Genomic DNA, 21,736 nt, shown 5'->3' with positions numbered 1-21,736 from the left:
ATCCAACACACACAGGATTTGAAAAAGTGGAAGGTTTTAGAGTGGCCAAGTTAATCACCAGACGTTAACCCAACTGAGTAGCATTTCACCTCCTGAAGAGGAAACTGAAAAGAGAAACCCCCTGAAACAAACAACAACTGAAAGAGGCTGCTGTAAATACCTGGAAAAGCATAGTGATGTCAGTGGGTCAGTGGTCTTCTCAACGTGTGACGTCAGCTCAACGTAGCTACTCACAGCAGCCACCGAAAACACAGCAACACTTCTTTACTTTCAAATGAATTTATACAATATAAATCAACATACAGTCATATTCACTGGTTAAATCTATCAAATTCACTGCTGTTTTGAGGAGGAAAATATACATCATTCATCACAGTTAGCCAGCTAGCTGGTTGTTAACAAAAGACAAACATGGAAGTGGCCATTTTTTTTCTTCTTCTTTTCACGGTCTCAAGTGCACTGGTGGAAAATTACATCATGTGTTGATGTGAAACTCATCAGACAGCTACAAATACAGTAACGGTGATAGCAAAACCTAAAATAAAATAAAATAAAATAAAATAAAATAAAAAACATGCTAATGGACAGAAAAATCTAACCTTTATACCCCAAGCTCATGTAGAAGAAAGGTTACAGGAGGTGGTCTTATTCTCACTGTGGGTGCCAAAACTTTTAAAAGAACTTTGGAGGGAATGTGTTGTTTTTAAAAATGAAACATCAGCGTCCCAGTGTGTTTATGTTTTATATATGCGTGTGTGTGTGTGTGTGTGTGTGTGTGTGTGTGTGCGTGTGTTTAATATACTTGTTTGTGCACATTTTCATGAAAGGTGTTCATACTTTTGCACTCGAATGCGTTGATGTATGCTATGTAGGACGCGGGTCCCCTGATTGCTAGGCTACCGCGACGCTGACATCAGTCTTCGCGCGCGCGCCTGCGCACCCCCTTACATGCACTGGTGCACGCGCGTCCAGCTCGGGCTCCTAGCACTTGCAGCTGTGTGTCGGTGTTAGCGCGCGCTCTCTCTCTCTTCCTCCGTCTCCTCTTCCTTCTTCATCTTCCTCTCTTTATGAGCCGCGACTCCGGGGACTTTTCCTCATCTCCGTTAACGGAACGCGGGTGAGATGCGTTTATAATCCCATCTTTGCGCTGTGTGGAGGTTCCGTTAGATCGAACCGGGTAAATGTTTCGAACCGGACGCGCTCGCGCTTGCAGGTTACTCTTAATACCTGCATGCGCACGCTCTGGTGTCCTTTTGTCTGCTTGGGGCTTGTCAGGATGAGTGACAAAACTTTTAGGATTGCTTTAATTAGCGGCAAATTTCAGTAATTCCGTTAATTCACTGTGGTAAAGTTGAGCTTTAAATACGGGACTGTTTTTATATTTAAATATGTAAAGAAAATAAATGACACCAGTAATCATTTATTTATGAATTATATCTTATACACTTTTATTTATTTGTTTGTTGTTTGATTTAACTATCTATTTAATTATGTATTTATCTGTCCATCCATACATTTATCCATCTATCTATCTATCTATTTATTTATTTATTTATTTCCTGAGATCCCAAAGTCACGCTCTCATTTTTTAGAGTATCTATCTATCTGTCTATCTATCTATCTATCTTTTTCTCTCTCTCTTTCTCTCTCCCTCCCTCTCCCTCCTGAGATCCCAAAGTGTCTCCCATTTTTTGATCTATCTATCTATCTATCTATCTATCTATCACTGTTCAATTGTAATTGTTATTCTAATATTTAACACAAGTAACCCTTAAGAGTTCTGTGGTTGTGCCTCAAGTGGAGCCCTTAAAGGTTCTGTGTAGAACCCTACAACAGTGTTCTCCAATCAGGAAGCCTTTTTTTTTTTTTTTGGAAAATGAAATGTTACGTGATCCACATGTGGGCTCTTTCTTGACATGTAAGGTTTGTGTTTATTTATTTTTTCACACAAATAATTTATTTCCGGGTTTAACATATTGAAATACTGTACACGTTGATGTTTTTCACGTATTACTCACATAATCGCTCTGGGAAAAAGTGATCACACGTGAGATGGATTTAATTTTTCCAAAAGGGTTAACCTCTAATTATCCAACAAACCTTTAAAAACCATCAAACAACTCTTTATTATTTTCTTTGACCTGGTTACTAAATATATATATCAAGTTAAGGCAGGACAGTAAGAATTATCATGATAAAACTGTAAATAGAAAAAAAAACCATTTATTTCTAAATTTATTCTACTGTCTACAAACAAATGTAGGGATAGGAATGTATAATGTTACAATTCTGTAATAACTATTTGCATTATCTTAACGTCTTCCTTTTGAGATTCATAACTAGTGTATAATTCACATTTCTATCTATCTGTCTAGTATGTAGATAATATATAATACACCATGTTTTAGTTGACTGTATTTTTGTTCTTATTTCATATTTGTAGATATATATATATATATGTATATATATATATATATATATATATATATATATATATATAGCCGTATTGCATTAATTTATTCGATTGAATAGTTATTTATGGCCTTGTTGATGAGCAATATTTGGCTGGAGTTCACCAAAAACTAGCTGCCCACTATTTTTTGGAAACGTTTTGACTTCCTATTTTCACACATGACGTGTTTATCTTGCTCCAATGCTGTACAAACCAAAACACTGCAAAATACGATTCCAACAATGTCTAATTTCAATGTCAAACAAAAACAAAAAAGCAAGGTATAAAAGTAGAATTTTTTTCTGACAGACATTTTGCTTATATCGCTGAAGCAGAGATGTTCATGTAATTGAAATTTCCTCCATTTAAAGAGGATAACGTTTATGCGGTGTGCAAATGTAGCAAATGTGGTATGTTATCTGTAGATATCTGGATCTGGATTTGATGCGAAAGAGTCTTCCAATATGGACTCAAACATTTACAGCGCTGCCGTCTCTACTGACCTCACCAACGAGGTCAATTGTTCCCGCTTCAGATTTCCGGGAACTTTGCTTGGGAAATTTCACCATGACCACAGAGGCTCTGGATGCTCTCTTCAGAGCGCGTGTTTTTATTGTTCATGCACACTAAAAGCGGTGTAGGAGAAATTTTCCAGCTTAGAGATGTTAGGAATTGAAACACAAGAAAACCTCTGCCACTAAAAGCTGTGGCTTTGTGAAAATCTTGGCCAAGACAAATGGTGGGACATCAGGGGGTTGCATGGGGTGTCCATGTTCATCCGTCTCTTGCGTGTATTGCCAGTGTTTTATATAGGCCGTCCCACATAGCAGCATTTCTCGGCTAATAAAGTGACAAAATTACCGTGCTTGTGTATTCTCAAAGAGTCACGATGTGGCTTTTCCTTCAGATCATTCAACAACGTAGTCTTGAGTGTTCCTTTTGTTGAAGATGAAAACCAGTCAGTGATGAAATGTCAAAAAAAATCCGAGAAGAAAAGGTCAGAAATGGTCGATTGGACACAAGTGCCCAAAGTTGATTGTTATAAGAACCATAGTGTAAACCGTCTCATTTTTATTGATCATTTTATTGACCATTTCATCATTCATTCATCTTCAGTAAGCACATTATCCTGGTCAGGCTTATGGCAGATCCGGAGCCTATCCCAGACACACTGGCCATGAGGCGGAAATACATCCTGGATGCACACACACTAAAGGAAATTTATCATCGCTATTCCACCTACTGACATTGTTTTTGGGAGGTTGGAAGAAACTGGAGAACCCTTAAGAAACCTATGTAGACACTGTAAGAATGTGTTAAACATAACACCTGAGCTCAGGCTCAAAGCGATGGACCTCGGAGCTGTGAGGTGGCCATCCATTTTTACAAAGCTTGCTGACCTGCCCCTGATTTTGATTTGGTGCCTTAATAGTCTGAGAGAAGTGATATCTCCCTTGTAGCATGTCCCTCGTTTGTGGTTATTGATGCCTCCTCTGACCCGTGTGGAATGTTCAACAGCCCTTCACAGAAAAAAGTTCATACTGTAGGTTAAAATGAGCAATTGTGTGTTGAATTTTTACAGAGGACCAGTAATTCAGTGAACCATGTTTCGGTTTACTCACATGGGGACAGAGATGCCTCCTTTTAATGGTCTTGGGTTCAGTGGTTTGGTAAACCAAACTAACAAGTTACGAAAGCTTGGTGTAAAATCAACTTTAGTCAACTTGAATTGAACTGTTTTGGTTCATTCAATAACACTTTCTCTAACCATGAATGAAATTGGACGATCCGTTGTCACATGCTACAGTTAAGGTGACTTCACTCACTTCATTTGCTGCTAATTTAAAGCTACCTAGTGTACATGGTTCTCTGGTTCAATCCTGAGCTTTGGTTACTCTCTGTGTGGAGTTTATGTGCTTTTTCCTGCACCAGGTTTCCACAGGATTCTCCAGTTTTCTCCTACCTCTCACAAATAAGCTGATAGATTGCTTGTTTACTGTAAATTGGCCCTAGCTGTCTTGTGTCCCGTCCAGGATGTGTTCCTGACTCTGGTATGCCTGGTATTCCTGGGATAGGCTGCACTTCCACAACAATCCTGTCCAGGATAAAGGATAAATAAATAGGTTTATAATGTTGGCTCTGGCCTCTTTCTGGCTGTGGTGATTAGCAAAACTTGTGTGTGTGTGTGTGTGTGTGTGTGTGTTCCCCTGCTGTTAGTGTGCGCCGCACTCCGCTAGCGTTCTGTCTGATTGTGGGATCCCATCAGGCGGCTGTGACACGGTGTCGTTTGATCTCGCTTTACATCTGTTGTAACAAATATCCTGCCTCTTTCTTTCCATCTCTTTCTGTCTCTGTCGTTTTCTCACTCCTCGTCTAGTCTCACTTCCTGATCGTCTTGGCAGCAGATTGGCTCCTTATGGCAATTTTGACACCTAAGCTGTTCCCAGTGGGCGTCGAGTCTTTCGACACGTTCGGAGCTGGCAAAAGTTGAAGCAAGTGGTGTGAAATTCCCGATTATAGTCCGTGGAGACACGACAGCTCTATTTTCTCATGAGTCTAATAACCTTTCTGCTTGTTTGAATGATTTAATCTAAGCGTTTGCAGAACGTGATTTTAATCAATCCAGAAGGATTTGCAAGACATTTTTCATGCATAACCTCAACAGCATCTCAATTTGAAGTGAATTTCAACAAAAAAGAAGCTGTTATATGAAAATCCTGAAGACTGCTAGAAACGCTAGGTAGAATCTAACAACGGTGTTTCCTAATTAGAAAGGTTCCAAGTAATGACCTCAATTTTGACCTAAAGTGTACTAAACATGTACACACTTAAGACCTTCTGTGAGAACCCTTAAAGATTCCTGGAGGGTTTTTTAAAGAGGTTAGAACCTCTTTATGACATGAAGAAGAATTTTCCAAAGAACCACTTAAGGAATTTAATTTAACCACTTAAGGAATTTAAGGAATCCAAGCTAGAACCCTTTAGGAAACTAGGTACCTTTTAGAAGAAAAGGAATCTTTTTTGACTACAAATATCTAAATAACATTACAACACTCTTACAAAGGGATCTTTCTGGCATCTTTGAATGGTTCATGGTTCTAGCTTTTTAAATTGGTTCTAGTTTGAATCTTTCTAGCTCCTATAGATTGACAAACCGGAAAAAAATATAAGGGTTCTAGCTGTAGCCTTTTTTTTGTTGCACTGCAGTGTTTTCTGGTTCTATTCACCAACCCCAATTGGTGGGTTCCAATGGAGGAACCATTCAAAACTCCATGTAGAGCCTTACAATAAATGATTTCTCTTTTAGAGAGGATCCCATGTGCATTCTTAATAAGTTCTGTAAAATGTAGAGAACTTTAAGGTATCATTGGTTGATGCTGTGGGGGGAAGGTGCTAAGAGGAACCCTAGTCTTGAACTACAACTCTTTTAGAAAGCTAAGAGCTTTAACAATAAACCCCTTAAGGAACCCTAGAAGAACCCTCTTTCTTAGAACTCTATAATCAATGCGTATCCAGAGAACCAGTGAAGAAAATCTTACACCATGGGGAAAAAAAATAATTCTATATATTTTATACATTTATGGCGATATATTTATGGGGATTTGTGGTAATAAAAAGGCATCTTAATAAAATAATTTATTGAGAGAGAGAGAGAGTTCAATGTGATGCTCACTCTATCATTTAGCTATTATTTGTGTGCTGCAATGCTTTGGGAAACTCAACCTCAAGTACATTTTTTTTATTATTATTTAAAGAGCTTCAGTCAGAACCCTGTGAATGTTCCACTGACACACTTGATACAAATCATATCTTTCCTAACTCTATCAGCACTTTTGTCTCAGCTTTGTGTGTCCCGCCTTTGTGGTGGGCCCTCAGTGCATTTGTCATGCTTGTCCACTCGGTGTAGCCGATCTGTTGACTGTGAAATTGGGCCTCTGCCAAAGCATGTTGTCTCTTTTTCTCTCTGAGAAGGAGACTCTGAAATTTGCTCTCCACTGAGTGCTTTGAAATTATGTAGGAATTGGGAAGGGGTGTTCTAGTACAGTCATACTAGGAAAAAGAATAAGGCTCTCCTCAAGCATCTGAGCTGTGAGATTAAATAGAAAAATTACAAGACTCTTATATCACAAAATAGTATGAAAGTCCAAATATTCTTTAGGAACCCTCAGTTCTAATGCGTCCAGGATAAAATCCAAGGAAGCTCCTTTCCAAGATGTTCGACATCATATCATCAGGGTGATGAATGATCTCACTTTTCACCTAAAGTACACTACATTGCTACACACATACCTACATAGAACCATACGAGAGATTGTATACTGATCAGAAAGGGGCCCGAAACCTTTTTAGTACGCTAAGAACCCTCATCTAAACAATCATCCATCAAGGAATACTTTTTACTCCAGAGATAGTTCAATATGTAAATCACATTAGTGGGGGGGGGGGGGGGGGGGGTGGTTCTTTCGGGTTGAATCTCCTCCAGCTTGACAAACTAAAGAAACCTTTAAGGTTTGGGGGGGGGGGGGGGCGACAATTCTGGTCATCCCTCTGAGGGAACCCTTTGAGGTTGTAGACCCTGCTCCTGGAGTGTTTACTTATCCAAAAAATTCCAAACTAGAACCATTTTAGAATGCTAAGCACCCTTAACTATACAAAGAACCCTTAAGGAGTCCATTCTTACCAAGCCTGGAAGGATATTTCAACATGTAATGGTCAACTCTAAAACCTTTGAGCATTCTTTGGTTGAACCCTTTAATATACAAAGAACCTCTTAAGGATCCCATGAATCTGTAATTGTTCAATATCCAAAGAACCAGTGAGGATCCCTTTTTTCTGATGAGTGTATCTTAATGGATTCACTTGTGATATTGTAAGTGAAACCCTCGCCTTTGGAGGTTCCCCAAGCGAAGAACCCTTTGAGGTGCTAGATGGAACAGTGTAGTGTTAGAAGATTATTGGTTGCTGGTTAGTATACTTTGATGCAGTTTCTGGATTTTTTTTTTGTGTTTGTGTGTGTATGTGTGTTTGGAAAAAACCTCAGTCATAATCATCTTGGTACTTTCTGTCCTAGTGTCAGGTTCTTTTTAACGGAAGGCTCAATGTACTGCAGCAGATGCCGAGCCACCATGCTGTGTGACATTCTCAGCGTGTGTTGAAGCGCCTTGGCTCACTTTTTGATCCTCATGCACGAGACATCACTGAGTTCATGCGCCTCACATCTTTCCTGCGCTTTGTTGTCATATGAATCTTTCCCACCAGCTGATACAGCATTGAATCCTAACACAACCCATGCATGCTGTATATGGTCATATATTATTTATTTTTCACACTAGATTCACTTTGTGGTTCTGTGTTGTTTTTTTGTTTGTTTGTTTGTTTTTTTTACTTTTACTTTGCAGAATTTCCATCAAACCTCCCCATTGTGATCGTGCTTTGTTGAATAACGCATGAAATCTGCTGCTGCCTGCTGAGCTTTACAATCTGGTCGAAGTGTGTCAGCAAAGAATAGATGGGATTTTTGTTCCCTATATGCTGCGAGCCAAAATAACACACACACACACACACACACACACACACACACACACACACACACACACACACACACACACAAAACACCTTTTGGTTTTTCAGGGAGCTTTTCCCATTGACAGATGTGTATAATAAAAATATACTAGACCTCAAGCTCCTTCTCTTTTGTTGTATAACTGCAGCAGGTGTAAAAAAAAACAAAAAAAACCCACTATATATCGCAGCTGCTTGGTTCATTTGTGCACTAGCGGTAGTTAAATTATGAATGAAACATATAGTAGGGTCCAAAACATAGAGTCTACAAGCAAGTAATGTTTATGGGGGAAAAAATTCACCCAAAAAATTACAGAATTCTTTACAAGTATCAGTTTAAACAGGTGTCCTGATGTACTTATTTAGGAACTTCATCCAGTAGCAATGATAAAGCATCATTTTAGAGGATTATTACTATTACTACTACTACTACATGAGTCCAAACAGGATATTCATGTATAGTCAACTCCGGAATTATTGGCACCCTTCAAATGGTTTCGCCAAAAAAAAAAAAATCATGTAAATATATAATAGTTACATTTTTTTTCATTCATTTATTTAAGTGCTTTATTGTTGTCATGGTCACACGGGATCCCGAGCCTGTCTTTGAGCCTGGGAACACTGCGAAAAAGGCACCCTGGATGGGACGCTAGGGTGTCGTAGAGCACCATTCAGACACTCCTTCACACCTTATAGCGTAGCCATTTAGTCTACCGTTTTTTACATTTCCTTCAGGTTTTCCGGTTTCCTCCCACCTCCCAAAAACATGCCAGGAGATGTATCAGAGACTCTAAATTCCCCCTAAGTGTGGATAAGTGTGTTAATATGTGTATGTGATTGACTGGAGCCCCATCCAGGCTGTGTTCCAGGGATAGACTCCGGATCGACCGAGACCCTGTCTAGGATAAAATGCTTACTGAAAAATGAATGATTGTCAAACTGTGTAATATAATAAGCATTTTTCTGGAGCTGTGGAGTTTCCTGGGAATATCAGGAATAATACAAGTATGATAATACAAATATTTTGAACTGACGATCCTTTTATACAAAGTTTCATAAAAAAAAGTTATTGTATAATTACTTCCGCTGTTCATTGTAGGTCTTTGTCCTGCTATTGATTTTGCCATTTGAGCTGAAAATCATGGGTGTTTCCTTTTTGTTCTGTAGTTCTGAAAAAGTGCGCAGCTGGTAGAAGACAAGCATGGACACTCGGCTTGTATTCCCAAAAGAAACTCCGGCAACCGCACTGCAAAATTTCCCCTGGCACCATTCATATTCACTTTCTCATATGCAATTTCCTGCTCTTTGCTGAGTACCGATGAGTTCTTAAATAGCCCTTGAAAGACACCCCTGGGATACCTGTCCTCTATACACATCCCTCCAAACAGGGTAGATGAATGTGTGTGTGTGTGTGTGCGCAATGGAGAAAAAGCTAGTCTATCTATCGACCCGCAGCCCAGCAGCAACTCAATACACCACGGCTATTGATTTCCTGTACGTGGCCCGGCTGCCTCCCTGCAACACAGTGGCCGAAGCAACGAGCTGATAAAATGATGGATATTTTTTTGCCCCTGTTGGCAGAAGAATTTATAGGACAATACACGGTATCTGGGATGAATTTTGAATTTGTAAACTGGCTAGGATATATATATCTATGTCTACACCGCTGTTCAATTTCACATCTTAAAATTCCCTTCAATAACATCGCTCGTTCGTGTATTCCGAGGCGAATCTGAACGACAGCATCGCAATACCAATTAAAAGCCAATAATGGTGCGAGAATGAAATCGCTCTGTGAATAGCACCCATTTCCATTGCATCACCTCCTGTGGGGTTTTTCAGAAATATTCTCCACTACGGCTCCCAGCGAGTCATTATATTACCACAGTAGCAGGACTTTTTTTTGGAAGTCTGGAAAGCCGTAGGAACGAGAGGCAGGAACGTGGGGGATCTTACGGAGCAGCGTGTAAAGGATGAGAGCGGAGATGTGTACTTGATGTATGAAGACTGTATATACAGTCTGTGCGTTGGTTCTAGGCATTAGTTGAGTGCCTCCTTTATTTTATACAGTTGTTATACACTATGTTCAGAAATGGCGAAAGAAATATGTCAATATCGGATGATCCTTCAAAAACCATGTGTGATAACATGGATGTTAACCAGTAAAAATGTGCTGTGTCCCATTAATTAGCAAATAAATTTGTTCACTAAATTCTGTGACAGCTGTTTCTGCATAAAATCTCTGGTTTTAATGACTGTCAGGCTAAACTTAGTTTTAGATTTCATATTCTTCTCTGTCTTGTGAAATGGGTCAGTTAATTACGCTAATACATGAATATGCTAACTTGTTAGTTAGCTAGCTAAAAGGTTTAAAAGGCACAAGACAAGTTTTGATGGTTGCTAAGGTAAGAATTTTGTAAAGTTGTTTTGTCTTAGATTGATTTCTGGATCATTTTTATTTTTATTTTATTTGATCATTTTTTGGGTGAAAATCTTGCTAGGTAAATAACAAATAGCTTCCTAAAGTTAAAACAACAAATTTCGGTGTCACTCTACACTCTACAATTGTTGATAAAGATGAATATCAGTTTATCAATATCAATTTGATAATTTCTTAAAAATGTGGACGTCTAAGACTGGGTATGGCAATTCTCTCAATCCAAATCCATGTTTGTAATGTTCTGGGTACACTCATGCTCCTAAATTCCTCCATATCCACCATTTAGCTTTTCATTTTATGCTGATAGACCATGCCATGTGTTTGCGCCGGTTTACCTCCTTATTAACATCCTATATGTGTCTCTGACCAGCAGGAGGCGCTGTGAGTGAAAATGAAGTCCCTGAAATGGTGCATACCCTTCACCTTCCTCCTCGCAGCCCTCATCCTTCCCTCACAAACCGCCAAGAATCCTGGCGGCAAAAACGTACAGGATCCTGAGGTGGCGTCGTTTCATGGAGGCAGTTGGAGGAGGCAGGGTTCACGAGGCCTGTTTTCCCACAAATCTTTGCAGCCCGAAGATGATGGAGTGGGTCTGGAGGGTCTGAGCCCAGTCCGGCTGGAAATGGGACCAGGAGATTGGGGTAGAGAAAGAGGCATAAGGCACACGAGAGGGCACAAGCAGCATGAAGGAGGAGAGTTCCAGCGCAAAGGCAGGAAAAATGGGCAAGTGGAGGGCAAGAGACACGGACGCAAGGACAAAGCACAAGGCCAAGGTGTATACTGATTCATCTTGTGTAGTGACTGAGGAATGCATAGATATTAATGAATTTGTAGTAGGGGTCATAACCCACTGCTAAGCTAAGACCAGTGGTGGAAATAAGCACAGGTGAAGGTTAAATCTGTGTATTACTTTAATATATAAACTCCTGACTCCAATTTATTATTAAGATTAATATAACAAATATGAAACCCATGGATGACAAAATGACATTAAATTACATTTAAATGACCCAGTGACATCATTAGGTGTCTCTGTGATAGATGATACTTGAATGTAACATGGACCTAAATCCAGTTTATTCCATTTATTGACTAAGCACAATCGTGCATGCTGTGCATTGATAATTCCGTCCCTTTTTCAGGGTTCTTCCATGACCCCAGCACAGGATTTGGTTCTCTGATGAGAGATATTGACGAAGCTTATGCCCGCTTGCCCAATCGCGAAGCTGCTTCACTCGCAGAAGGCCCCGCCTCTCGCATCCCGGTAGCCACAGCAATGACCGAGCATCCACCAACTCGAACCCCGACCTCCACCAAACCTCAGGTATCAATTCGGCCGAACTGCCCTCGAAAGGTTTTCCCTTCAATGGGACGTTGAGCTTTAGAAGGGATTTATCCTGGCTCATTGTTACGCTACTGAGGTCTGTGTTTCCGCATGAAGTGTGTCTTTCAATGGTGCTGTTATTTGTTGAATAGAGAAGGACAGAAAATAGTGAAATGTGTGTGTCGAGAAAAACAGATTTGTCCATTTCAAGGGGTTCTTTTAAAATGTTTTGGTTTTCTGTGCTATCAAACATGTACAGAATGGAGCAGTTTTTTTTTACCTTCCTTGCCATTGCTTTTGTTTGTAATGCTCATTGTGTTAAAACGAAGAGCTCAGAATGGTTTTGTTGGTCATGTATTGAAACATATGGATAAAATGATGGCCACCATGCTGAGTACCAGCTAAAAAACAGAAGAAGAAAATATGATACTGCATAGGGTACTCCAGTTTCCTCCCCAGTCCAAAGACATGCGTTGTAGGTTGATTGGCATCTCTGAATTGTCCGTAGTGAATGGATGTGTGATTGTGCCCTCCGAAGGGTTAGCACCCTATCCAGGGTGTTCCCCGCCTTGTGCCCCAAGTTCGCTGGGATAGACTCAAGGCTCCCCATGACCCTGTGTAGGATATGCGGTATGGAAAATGGATGGATGGATGGATTTTATGAAAAAATGTTCCAAAACTATGTGGAAAACACATTAGCTGAAAAAAAAATAGCACAGTAGTTCCTGAGTGTTCTATAACTATTCATCACTACAGGTGCACCACACGTGACCTGCTTGTGTAGATTTATTGGCTGTGGCGCAGCACCTCTGCTTCTTTATTACTGCATGTGGGACCCTCACCTGCTGCTCATAACATGAGCCAAATGTGCTCAGTGCATGCTGGGATGGAGGCAGGGGGAAGGGGAGCGCCAAACAGCACCAGTGCTGGGGAGAGAGGTGTCGCTTGCTCGCTTGCTTGTTCGTCCACCCTCCTCCTCCTCATAGCCATCTGTTCTCTTTTCTCCTCCACTGGCTTGTTGTCAAGCGTGTGCTTCCTGTCGCTTTCCACAATTAAGCTTGTTGTCATTTGTGTATCCAAAATCAAGCTCATGTTTGGTTACCATGGCACGTTTTGCTTCCTTTCTACACGCAACACTAGAGTGAGGACAAACAAACTCATTACTGCAACCAGAGAGAGAAAAAGAATATGTATTTTTTTAAATGATATATTACTGTCTTACTTTCCTCACATTTAACTCCCCACATCTGATGGGTAATGTCTCAGGGCAACCTTTCACCTCATTGCAGTTTGTCTTTTCATAGCTTTTTTTATTTTTTATTCAAGAGTAAGTTTTCTCCTCCAACATGTCCACATGTTAACTGATATGCTAGCAAGCTAGGAGACAGACAGGACAAGCTACATGCAGTAAGAAGGCAAATTACATTTTACCAATAAGATCGCTTAGAAAAACTTGCATTTGCATCATTTTAATTCTGAAAAAATAGTTTGAAATGTTTGTCTAATTTCTGAAGTAGCTAAATGCCCATTGCTATGTATTCACATTAGCCTTGTTTCTGCTGCTTTTATTTTTCTGTGAATGTGTTTTCCATTTATTTTATTACTTTCATACTGTCAGGTTAGTTCACGTTAGCTAGCTGGCTAGTACTACCAGTGAGGCTTATTAACATTTATGAATATGAAATAAAAATCCTGTCACGTTAGCTCACGTTATCTACCTTGAAAACATTTGTGAATGTGACCTAAAATCCTATCAGAAGTCTTGTCAGGTTAGCTAATGTTAGCTAGCTGACTATTCTTTAGTAGTGGAGATTGGAAATATTTATGATTAGGACTTTAAAATCCTCTCAGAAATTCTGTCATGTTAGCTCATTTTCCCAGTGAGGATTTTAAATTTATGGATATATAAAAAAAAAATTTTGTCAGTATAGATTGGTTTAGATAGATGACTAGTTTTAGAAGTGAAGTTACAAAAAAAAAAAAAACAACATTTGTTAATATGACTAAAACTCCTCTCAGAAATCCTGTCAGTTGGCGTCCTCTAAGATGCTAACTTGATGCTAGAGCATATTTTCATATTCCTGTCATCTTTTTCTCATTCAGAAATTGGCTTTTTCCCCCTGATGTTTAGCCTGACTGAGTAGCCTAAATGGTGCAATTATGATCAATTGGATCTGTTTGTTTTGGCAATAAAATAAATAAATAAAATAAAAACGAAACATGAAAAAAAGAAATTTTTTCAAATGGCTTATTACTTTGGAAACTAAATTCATTGGAAAATATTGCATGTGGATACAAAAAAACAAAACAAAACAGAGAGACCTGTTCATAGCTCAATACCCAAGCACAGAAGAACTGTTTTAAAGCTGAAGGCTGTTCTGAAGAACCATTAAGCCCTGCTGGTTTCTGTTTAACATGCTGTGTACAAGCAAGCATGAGCTCTTAGAGAGTTACGATAAAACACCAGTCCCTGGGGCACTGATATGTTCGTATAGATAAGAGTTCAGTGCCTCGAATTTGCAGTCTTAATTTGGCTTCGATTGGTGCTGCCATATAGATTAAGAGCCCAGAGCAACACAGCTCCCTGTAATTAATTAAATTTATCTTGAATGCTAGTGGCGTTAAAGTCTCCCTGAACATGTAGTTGTACACTATAGAATGTAGAATAATAAATTGTCCTGATCATAAATGGCCAAAAATAACTGTTTTATTTAGTGAGAAACTGAACTCATGTTTAGCCCCTGCCCCGAGACCGTTTTATAAGAAGTACAGAGAACGTATTGACAAAGCTATCAACCCAAACACCAGCTATGTAATCACAACCAGCATCCAAGAGAAGTTAATTATTTAAATATCACATGTTTTTTATTTTAAGGCAGCGATCCGAAATTGGAAATTGTCATGAACTGACATTTGTACCACAACAACTGATTACTGGTTTGGTCTACTCTGAGAAAACATTTGTTATAGCTTAGGAGGTGAAACTGCAGACCGCGATTGTGTATATTTAAAGAAATGAGGGCATATCTTTGAGTCAGTATATGAAAATAAGAGCAGCAGAGTGAGTGTGGCTTTAAGACCATAAATGGGAATGCAGACATGACTTTGAGTCCATATATTGTAATGTACAAGTAGGAAAGCATTTTGCACACCAGATTTTGGGTAGACGGCTAGCTGAGATGAGCTAAAATGGCAGGATTCCTGAGAGGATTTCAAACTCATTTATAAATGTTTATTATCTTCACTGCTAAAACTAGGTAGAGAGCTAACCTGACTGCATTTATGAGGGGAATTTTTAATCAAATTTAAAAATATTCGGAATCTCCACTGTTCAAAATAGTCAGCTAGCTAATGCGATTTAACCTGACAGAATTTCTGTGAGAAATTTTCATTCATTTTGACTGCCAGAATTAGCCAGCTAGCAACCATGAGCCACCTGACAGCATTTCGGACTGTTTCTAAGTGCTCACATTTGTTTTTTTCTAAAACGAGCCAGTTAGCGTGATAAAATTTCTGTCATATTCCTCAATGTTATAATAATCTATAGTGTTTAAATTAAATTGTAGTTTTAGTCTAAATTTAAATTGCCCAGTTCGTTAACATGAGCGAATGTACTAGGATTTCTGTGAGAATGTTTCGTTTCAAAATATTCACTGCTGAAACTAGCCAGCTAGCTAGTGGGAGCTAATGTGACAGGATTACTGAGAGCATTTTTTAACTCAATATTGAAATGTTCATAATCATTACTGCTAATGTTAACCAACTAGCTAGCATAAGATAACCTGATCAGATTATTGGGAGGATTTCAAGAAACATATTGATAAAAAAAAGTGTGTGTGTGAGTGAGAGAGAGACAGAGAGCGAACTAAATTAAAGGAAAAGACATAAACAGTCTCTGCAATCGAACTCACGTGTTATAAAGCAGGAAGCCATTAAAAATCCTGAGGCTGTGACTCGCAAAGCGCTTTCAGATTTTTATTTTGTGCTTTTAAACAACAGTTTTTTATGGTGCATACACAGATTTATTTTGAGAGAGAGCTGTAAACAGCTGTGGCACCTCTGACACTTAAAAAGAAGCTTCACAACCCTGTAACAAATCGAGTTTTGCCTCTCAGGAATAAAAATGAACATGTTCATTTAACACTGAGAGAGGAAGCTTGATTCCTACTGCATCTCAATGATATATTATGAAACGGAAAGATTTGATGCTTGCTGTTTATCTTACCATCGTGTAAAGATTAAAACACTGTGGATGGGCTGTTATAAGAAAATTATCAACAATGGGGTGGTGTGTGAGTCGGCCCTGAAGGCTCCTTCTATAAATATTGATTAAACATATCCTTATATAAAATTTCACTATATCAGGATTTTTTTGTGTGTTAAATAAGAACACTATAAAAACACTAAAGCATTATTAATAAACAATATTAATAAAAATGTGTGTGTGTGTGTGTGTGTGTGTGTGTGTGTGTGTGTGTGTGTGTGTGTGTGTGTTTGCACATAGAAGGCAGGTCGAGGAAAAGCTCAAGGTGAGGTGTTGCCTACTTTGGACATGGCGCTTTTTGACTGGACAGACTATGAGGACATGAGGCCTGAGGACAGCTGGCCATCTAACAAGAAAAAAGGTACAGCACTGTTTTCAGACCTTGTATCTTCACTGATAATGCTAGCCAACTGGCTAACGTGAGCCACGGCTGAGAGCAGTTTTAGTCACGTTTGTAAATGTTAATAATCGTCAATGCTAAAATTAACCAAGTAACTAGCGTAAGCCAATCTAACAGGATTTTATTTCATATTTATACATGTTTATAATCTTCCCTGCAAAAGGTATCCAACTAGCTAATATGCACTAACCTGACTTCTACTTTCGGTGACGGTATTTTTATTTAATTTTTTTTTACTGTTAAAGCTAGCAGGCTGATTGACATGATTTTTGAGACGCCATATTCAGAAATGTTCAGAATTGTTGCATATAAAACTAGCTAGCTAACATGCACTAACATGACAGATTTTTAGTGGATTTCTGAGACGATTTAAAATTTGTATTCATGAATATTCATAATCTTCAACATTAAAATGATCCAAATAGCTAATATTGGCTAATCTAATATAATATGTATAATATTTACTAATGTTTTGAATTTTCTTTACGACCAAAGCTAGTCAGCTGGTTTACCTAAGCTAAACTGTCAGGATTTCTGAGAGGATTTTTAACATTTATTTCATTAAGATAAATGTTTATAAGCTTTATTGCTGATGATCCAAGTAGGTAAGATGTGCTAAACTGGTACGATTTGAGAAGATTTTATATAGTTATATTCACTGCTAATGCTAACTAACTAGTTAACAGGAACTAATCTGAGAGGATTTCAATTTGTGTTTAAAGCTTCTTTGAAAATGGATTTAAATGCTTTAAACTGCTCCAATATCTCATTTTTTACAGCTGATCAGAACCACGTGGGTGTCAGAGAACTCTGATCGGGGAACTCTTCACCATACATCGCTAAAATAGGTGGATATACAGTACAGAGCTAAAAATGCTAGCTAGATACAGTTTCTCCCTCAGACACTCACGGGGAAAAGAGGCTGAGTGAGCGAGAAAGACTGCCGAAGTCGATACTCAGTTCACCACAGAAGCGATAACTAATCATGTAAAGTTAATTATGTAAAAATAGCTGGACGGGCTGTTTAATAATCAAATCTTCTCGGTTTCCTGAGTGCCATGCTTGCTTGAAAAAAATCAATAAAAATATTTTAATTACTACAGATCAATACGACTATCAGCAGGTTGAAAGCAGACACACATTCATCTTTCATAATGTCGTTATTTATTTGTGAATCTGAACACAGGCTTCTTGCTGAAGTAAGAACATGATGCCATTTTATTGTTCTGTGTTTGTTGATCTTTATCTGCAAAGACAAGCGGCGCAGCAAGAATGTGAGCAGTGGCAACGCGACCGTGAGCACAGATGACGTTGAACCATGTGACCATCACCTCGACTGCCTGCCTGGTCAGTGCACCCATAAACCGATCAGCAGAAAGATTAATTACACAGAAGCCTGAACAGAAAAAAGCGTTTTTTTCTTTCTTGTTCTCTGAAGCTGTCTCTGTCTTTCGTGAATCATTTCAGGGTCCTGCTGTGACCTCAGACATCACGAGTGCAAACCACATAACCGTGGTCTGAACAACAAGTGCTTCGATGACTGCATGTGTGAAGAAGGTGGGTGAGTCGTTCGCTGAGTCATTCGTGAACGAGTCAGCTCTTTGAACCGGATCGTTTAGCTAAATATTACAAATATATGAGCTGACTTTTTTTTTTGGCAACGGTGTTACACTTATAGTGTAATTTAATCCTAATGCTGCCATGGAAACCGTGATGTTTGATATTGCTTTCACTAATTAAACAAAATAACATAAGTTTCTTCATCTGTCCAAACAGCAACATCACCTTCAGCCATGTTTATAGATAAATACAGTCCCCACCGCAAGTATTGGAACAGCAAGGCCAATTTGATTGTTTTCACTATACATCGAAGAAGTTTGGTTTTGAGATCAAAAGATGAATATGAGATGACAGATCGACCAAAAAACTGAAATTCCAAACTGCTGTATCGGCTATGCCCATCGTGCGTGCAATGGCTCTGATAGACTTTCCCTCTTTTCACAGCTTCAAAATGGCATGCTTTTCTCCCATAGGCATCTCTCTGGTCTTCATGTTGGTTTATCCTTTTTAACAGCGAAAGCAGTCTGCACAGGTGAAACCAAGGGCTCAAACCAAGAGTAGACATTCAGAGCTATTATTTCTTTAAACAGGGCACACCTGGGGAGCGAGTCACACATTCCAATATGTTTGGTTCAAACAAAAGGTGACATGTTCTAAAGGTGTTTAACACATCTAAATGTAAATATGAGGAAATGAAAGCTACTATCTATCGTCTCATGTTCATCTCAAACCCAAAAGAAACAGAGTTGACCTCGCTGTTCCAGTCCTTTCGGATGGGACCGTATATAGCGCTGAACTGTCTGACCTATGTGCCCCACATCATTATTTATTCAAAAACTCTTCTTGCTGATTGAACTGTCGCAAAATTGGTCTGTTTAGAAAAAAAACAAGCAATTCGGAAACCGAAAAAGAGTCGACTCCAATTGACGTAACTTCCTGTAAAAAGCAGGAGCTGGGTGTGGCCATTGCTGTTTATTTCTTTCAAAAATGAAACATGATTAGGGAGGAAAGACAAGCAGAATGGTAGAAATTCACAAATTTCTCATAAAATACTCACAATACTCACAGTTTAAAGTAGTACAGCTTCCCAGTCTTTAGTACGAAGCACAAGAAAGAATCCTAAATCCATAAATGTCTACACCTCAACTCGATACCGATACCTGGAAGATTGTTAAGTTCTTATGCGCACATGAGAATGTCACTAACACGTGTCTGACACCGAGACGTGATTTCAGCAACAGCAACAAAATGACAGATATGAAAATTCGATTTTATATGAGAAAGCAACAAATCGAAATAATTAGTTCGAATGAATCCTCGCTCAGAATATCAACATTTACCCACCGCAGATGATACTGGTACATTCGGGCATGTGAACTGCTGGGATATATAGATTTTAGTGACATTTATTCAGTCGAAGATATAAAGATGATATACGTTTTTGGATTTTGCAGCTGGTATTGTATTCTTTGAAATTTAATCTGATGCACTTTTTGCATGCGAAGGTCTCCGGTGCTACGCCAAATTCCACCGCAAACGAAGGGTGACCCGGAGACGTGGCCGCTGCGTGCAACCCGATTCGGCCAACAGCGACCAAGGAACTTTCATCACGATCTGATGAGAGAGACGGACAGAGAGAGATGACGAGTGAAAAACTGGTCACGACCCTATAACCCTGTACCTCCTTCTAAAGACTTCAGACGGAATAAACCTGAATTGAAAAGATTAGCGAGTCCAAAAAAAAAAAAAAAAAAAAAAAAATCTGACCAACTCACCTGTGTGTTAAAGTGCACTGTGTACCAACGTCACTCACACTGTACATACAATTTTGTGTCTCGACTGGACAGGAAGTTGTTGGGTTTTTTTTTTTAACTGAGAATGCTTTTTCCAAAACTGTGCTGTATTAATTATACTGTTTTATTTTTGTCTTGTTTGTAACGTTTCTTTTTTATGCTGCACCTATTTGTCATTGTAAAATACAGAGGAGCCATTTGTTGAGTTCAGGACAATTCAGGCCAATTTATGTAATATTTCTCATAATAAGATTATTATAAAAAAAAATTAATATAATTAAAAAACATTTTAATTAATATCATGAAATTGATACATCAGATTGCATTTGCAGAACGTTTATTTCTCTCTCTCTCTCTCTCTCTCTCTCTCTCTCTCTCTTTTTTAGGAAATAAATGCCTGAATAAAGAAGAAAATATAAAATATAATATAAAAAATTATAACGATGACATAATGAGAAACATGACAAATTGATCTTGTATGTTTTTGGCTTGTTAAAATTGATGGCAATGTAGGAAAAAGAGAATGACATACATATGGAAGGATAGATGCATCATTTTTTTCTTCCTTCAGTGATTTGTTTTCCCTTTCCTGGATTTTTTTAATGCAGGTTTTTTTTTTTTGTTGTTGTTTTTTTTTTTGTTTTAGCAGAGCTTGAGGTGACCATCTGGACTTTCTTTGGTCTGTTGAATACAGCCCAAATGTATTTTGTGTCGTTTTTGTTCATTGACTTCAATGTCTTAATTAAACGAATGCAATTAATAACACATTGGTTTTCCTTTTTTAGTGTGCATGGACATATAATGTAAATTGTTTAATATATTTTCTCAAATGATCAAGAAATTCTAAGCACAAGCGCGCACACACTTTCACACACTCATTCACACTTAGGGGCAAATTAGCATAACCGATTGAACTACCGGCGTGTTTGGGAGGTGGAAGCAAAATGGAGAACCCAGAGGAAAACCACACGGACACGGGGAGAACATGATCTTCTTCCTGGTTTGTTTGTGGTTCTCCATTAAAATACAGACTCTGTTTAAACTAAGATGCAACAACAAAATTTTCTTAGACTGTTGTTTGTAACTGGGATAAACTACTTAATGTTCATGTGAGTGGTAATTAACGGACAAACGACAGACGTACTAGGACAAATTCTAACAAAAACGCACTATATTGTGGGTTCCTGAGTGGGGCAATGGAAAAATGTTTGCTCTGTTGTTGGGTGCTCACGACTTTCAATCCTGACTAACCCCCCGCCTTACCATCCCCCCCCGAGTCATTCGTGGCCCTCCGGGAGCCAAGGAATCAAAATTAACCATGCTTCTTTTACAGGGTGGGAGGGGCATACGCTCTCTCATCTGTCAATCACAATGACATGGGCCAGTCGTCGGTGTCTATAACCTCATATATGCGGAAGAGGGTAGATAGCGCTTTCCTCCAAGTGTGTTATGCTGACTAGCTGATTGGAAAAGATTCGCTTGGCTGGTTTCACGTGTCTCGGTGGAAGCATGTTCGTTAACTGTTTTATGATATGGGACAGATGGCGTGGGTGGGAATTATCAGATGACCGAAAAAACGGGAAATTTAAATTTGAATTAAAAAAAAAAAGGTCTACTTTATGGAAACTGATGGTTCTGTGAAAGTTCAGTTTGATTTCTATATTTTGTTCAAAATAGGGTCTTAAGTCCCATTTACACCTGCCATTAACATGTGTGATCAGCTCTCAAATGGACAACACTGAGAACGTCATCAAATGCATCTCGGTCACTCAAACCATTTTAGAGTCATTTTAGAGTTCAAGCTCATGGACGACGCACTGCAAAATTGGATGGGTGCAAAAATGTCCTTTTTCTCAACATGTCTTTAAAATTATTGCTTGCCATTTTATGGGATCTGTGACCAATCACATGTCTTCGTACGTATTTTGTTACATTTCAAGT

At 38.8% G+C, this 21,736-nt stretch overlaps 2 protein-coding genes across 4 annotated transcripts in view; both read left to right on the top strand.

The window, feature by feature from the left end:
* Positions 1-957: 957 nt before the first annotated feature.
* draxina (dorsal inhibitory axon guidance protein a) lies at positions 958-20,560 on the top strand. Of its 3 annotated transcripts, none has more exons than XM_017496552.3 (7): positions 958-1,117; positions 10,828-11,227; positions 11,597-11,778; positions 16,283-16,403; positions 17,697-17,789; positions 17,910-17,999; positions 19,508-20,560. In XM_017496552.3, the coding sequence occupies exons 2-7, from the start codon at positions 10,846-10,848 to the stop codon at positions 19,618-19,620; spliced, it is 981 nt and encodes a 326-aa protein (XP_017352041.1). In that variant the 5' UTR covers positions 958-1,117; positions 10,828-10,845; the 3' UTR covers positions 19,621-20,560. The 3 variants fall into 3 exon arrangements, with proteins under 3 accessions (XP_017352041.1, XP_017352042.1, XP_047005461.1); XM_017496553.3 differs by having other exon boundaries at positions 960-1,117; positions 10,825-11,227; XM_047149505.2 differs by having other exon boundaries at positions 962-1,117; positions 10,825-11,227; positions 16,286-16,403.
* rpl22 (ribosomal protein L22) overlaps positions 7,704-21,736 on the top strand; it is a 62,349-nt gene continuing 48,316 nt past the window's right edge. The window contains exon 1 of the mRNA XM_053673875.1: positions 7,704-7,707. The gene's annotated coding sequence lies outside the window, so the exon portion shown is untranslated. The remainder of the gene's footprint in view (positions 7,708-21,736) is intronic.

This window comes from Ictalurus punctatus, chromosome 21, assembly GCF_001660625.3.
Source record: "Ictalurus punctatus breed USDA103 chromosome 21, Coco_2.0, whole genome shotgun sequence".
Classification (NCBI taxonomy): domain Eukaryota; kingdom Metazoa; phylum Chordata; class Actinopteri; order Siluriformes; family Ictaluridae; genus Ictalurus; species Ictalurus punctatus.
This window is presented reverse-complemented; position numbering and strand designations above follow the sequence as displayed.

Excerpts from the sequence above, each read along its gene's own strand:
- draxina (XM_017496552.3), top strand. The coding sequence starts at position 10,846 with ATGAAGTCCCTGAAATGGTGCATACCCTTCACCTTCCTCCTCGCAGCC. Across the intron at positions 17,790-17,909 it reads TCACCTCGACTGCCTGCCTG|GGTCCTGCTGTGACCTCAGA; the intron begins GTCAGTGCACCC and ends GAATCATTTCAG. Across the intron at positions 18,000-19,507 it reads TGACTGCATGTGTGAAGAAG|GTCTCCGGTGCTACGCCAAA; the intron begins GTGGGTGAGTCG and ends TTGCATGCGAAG.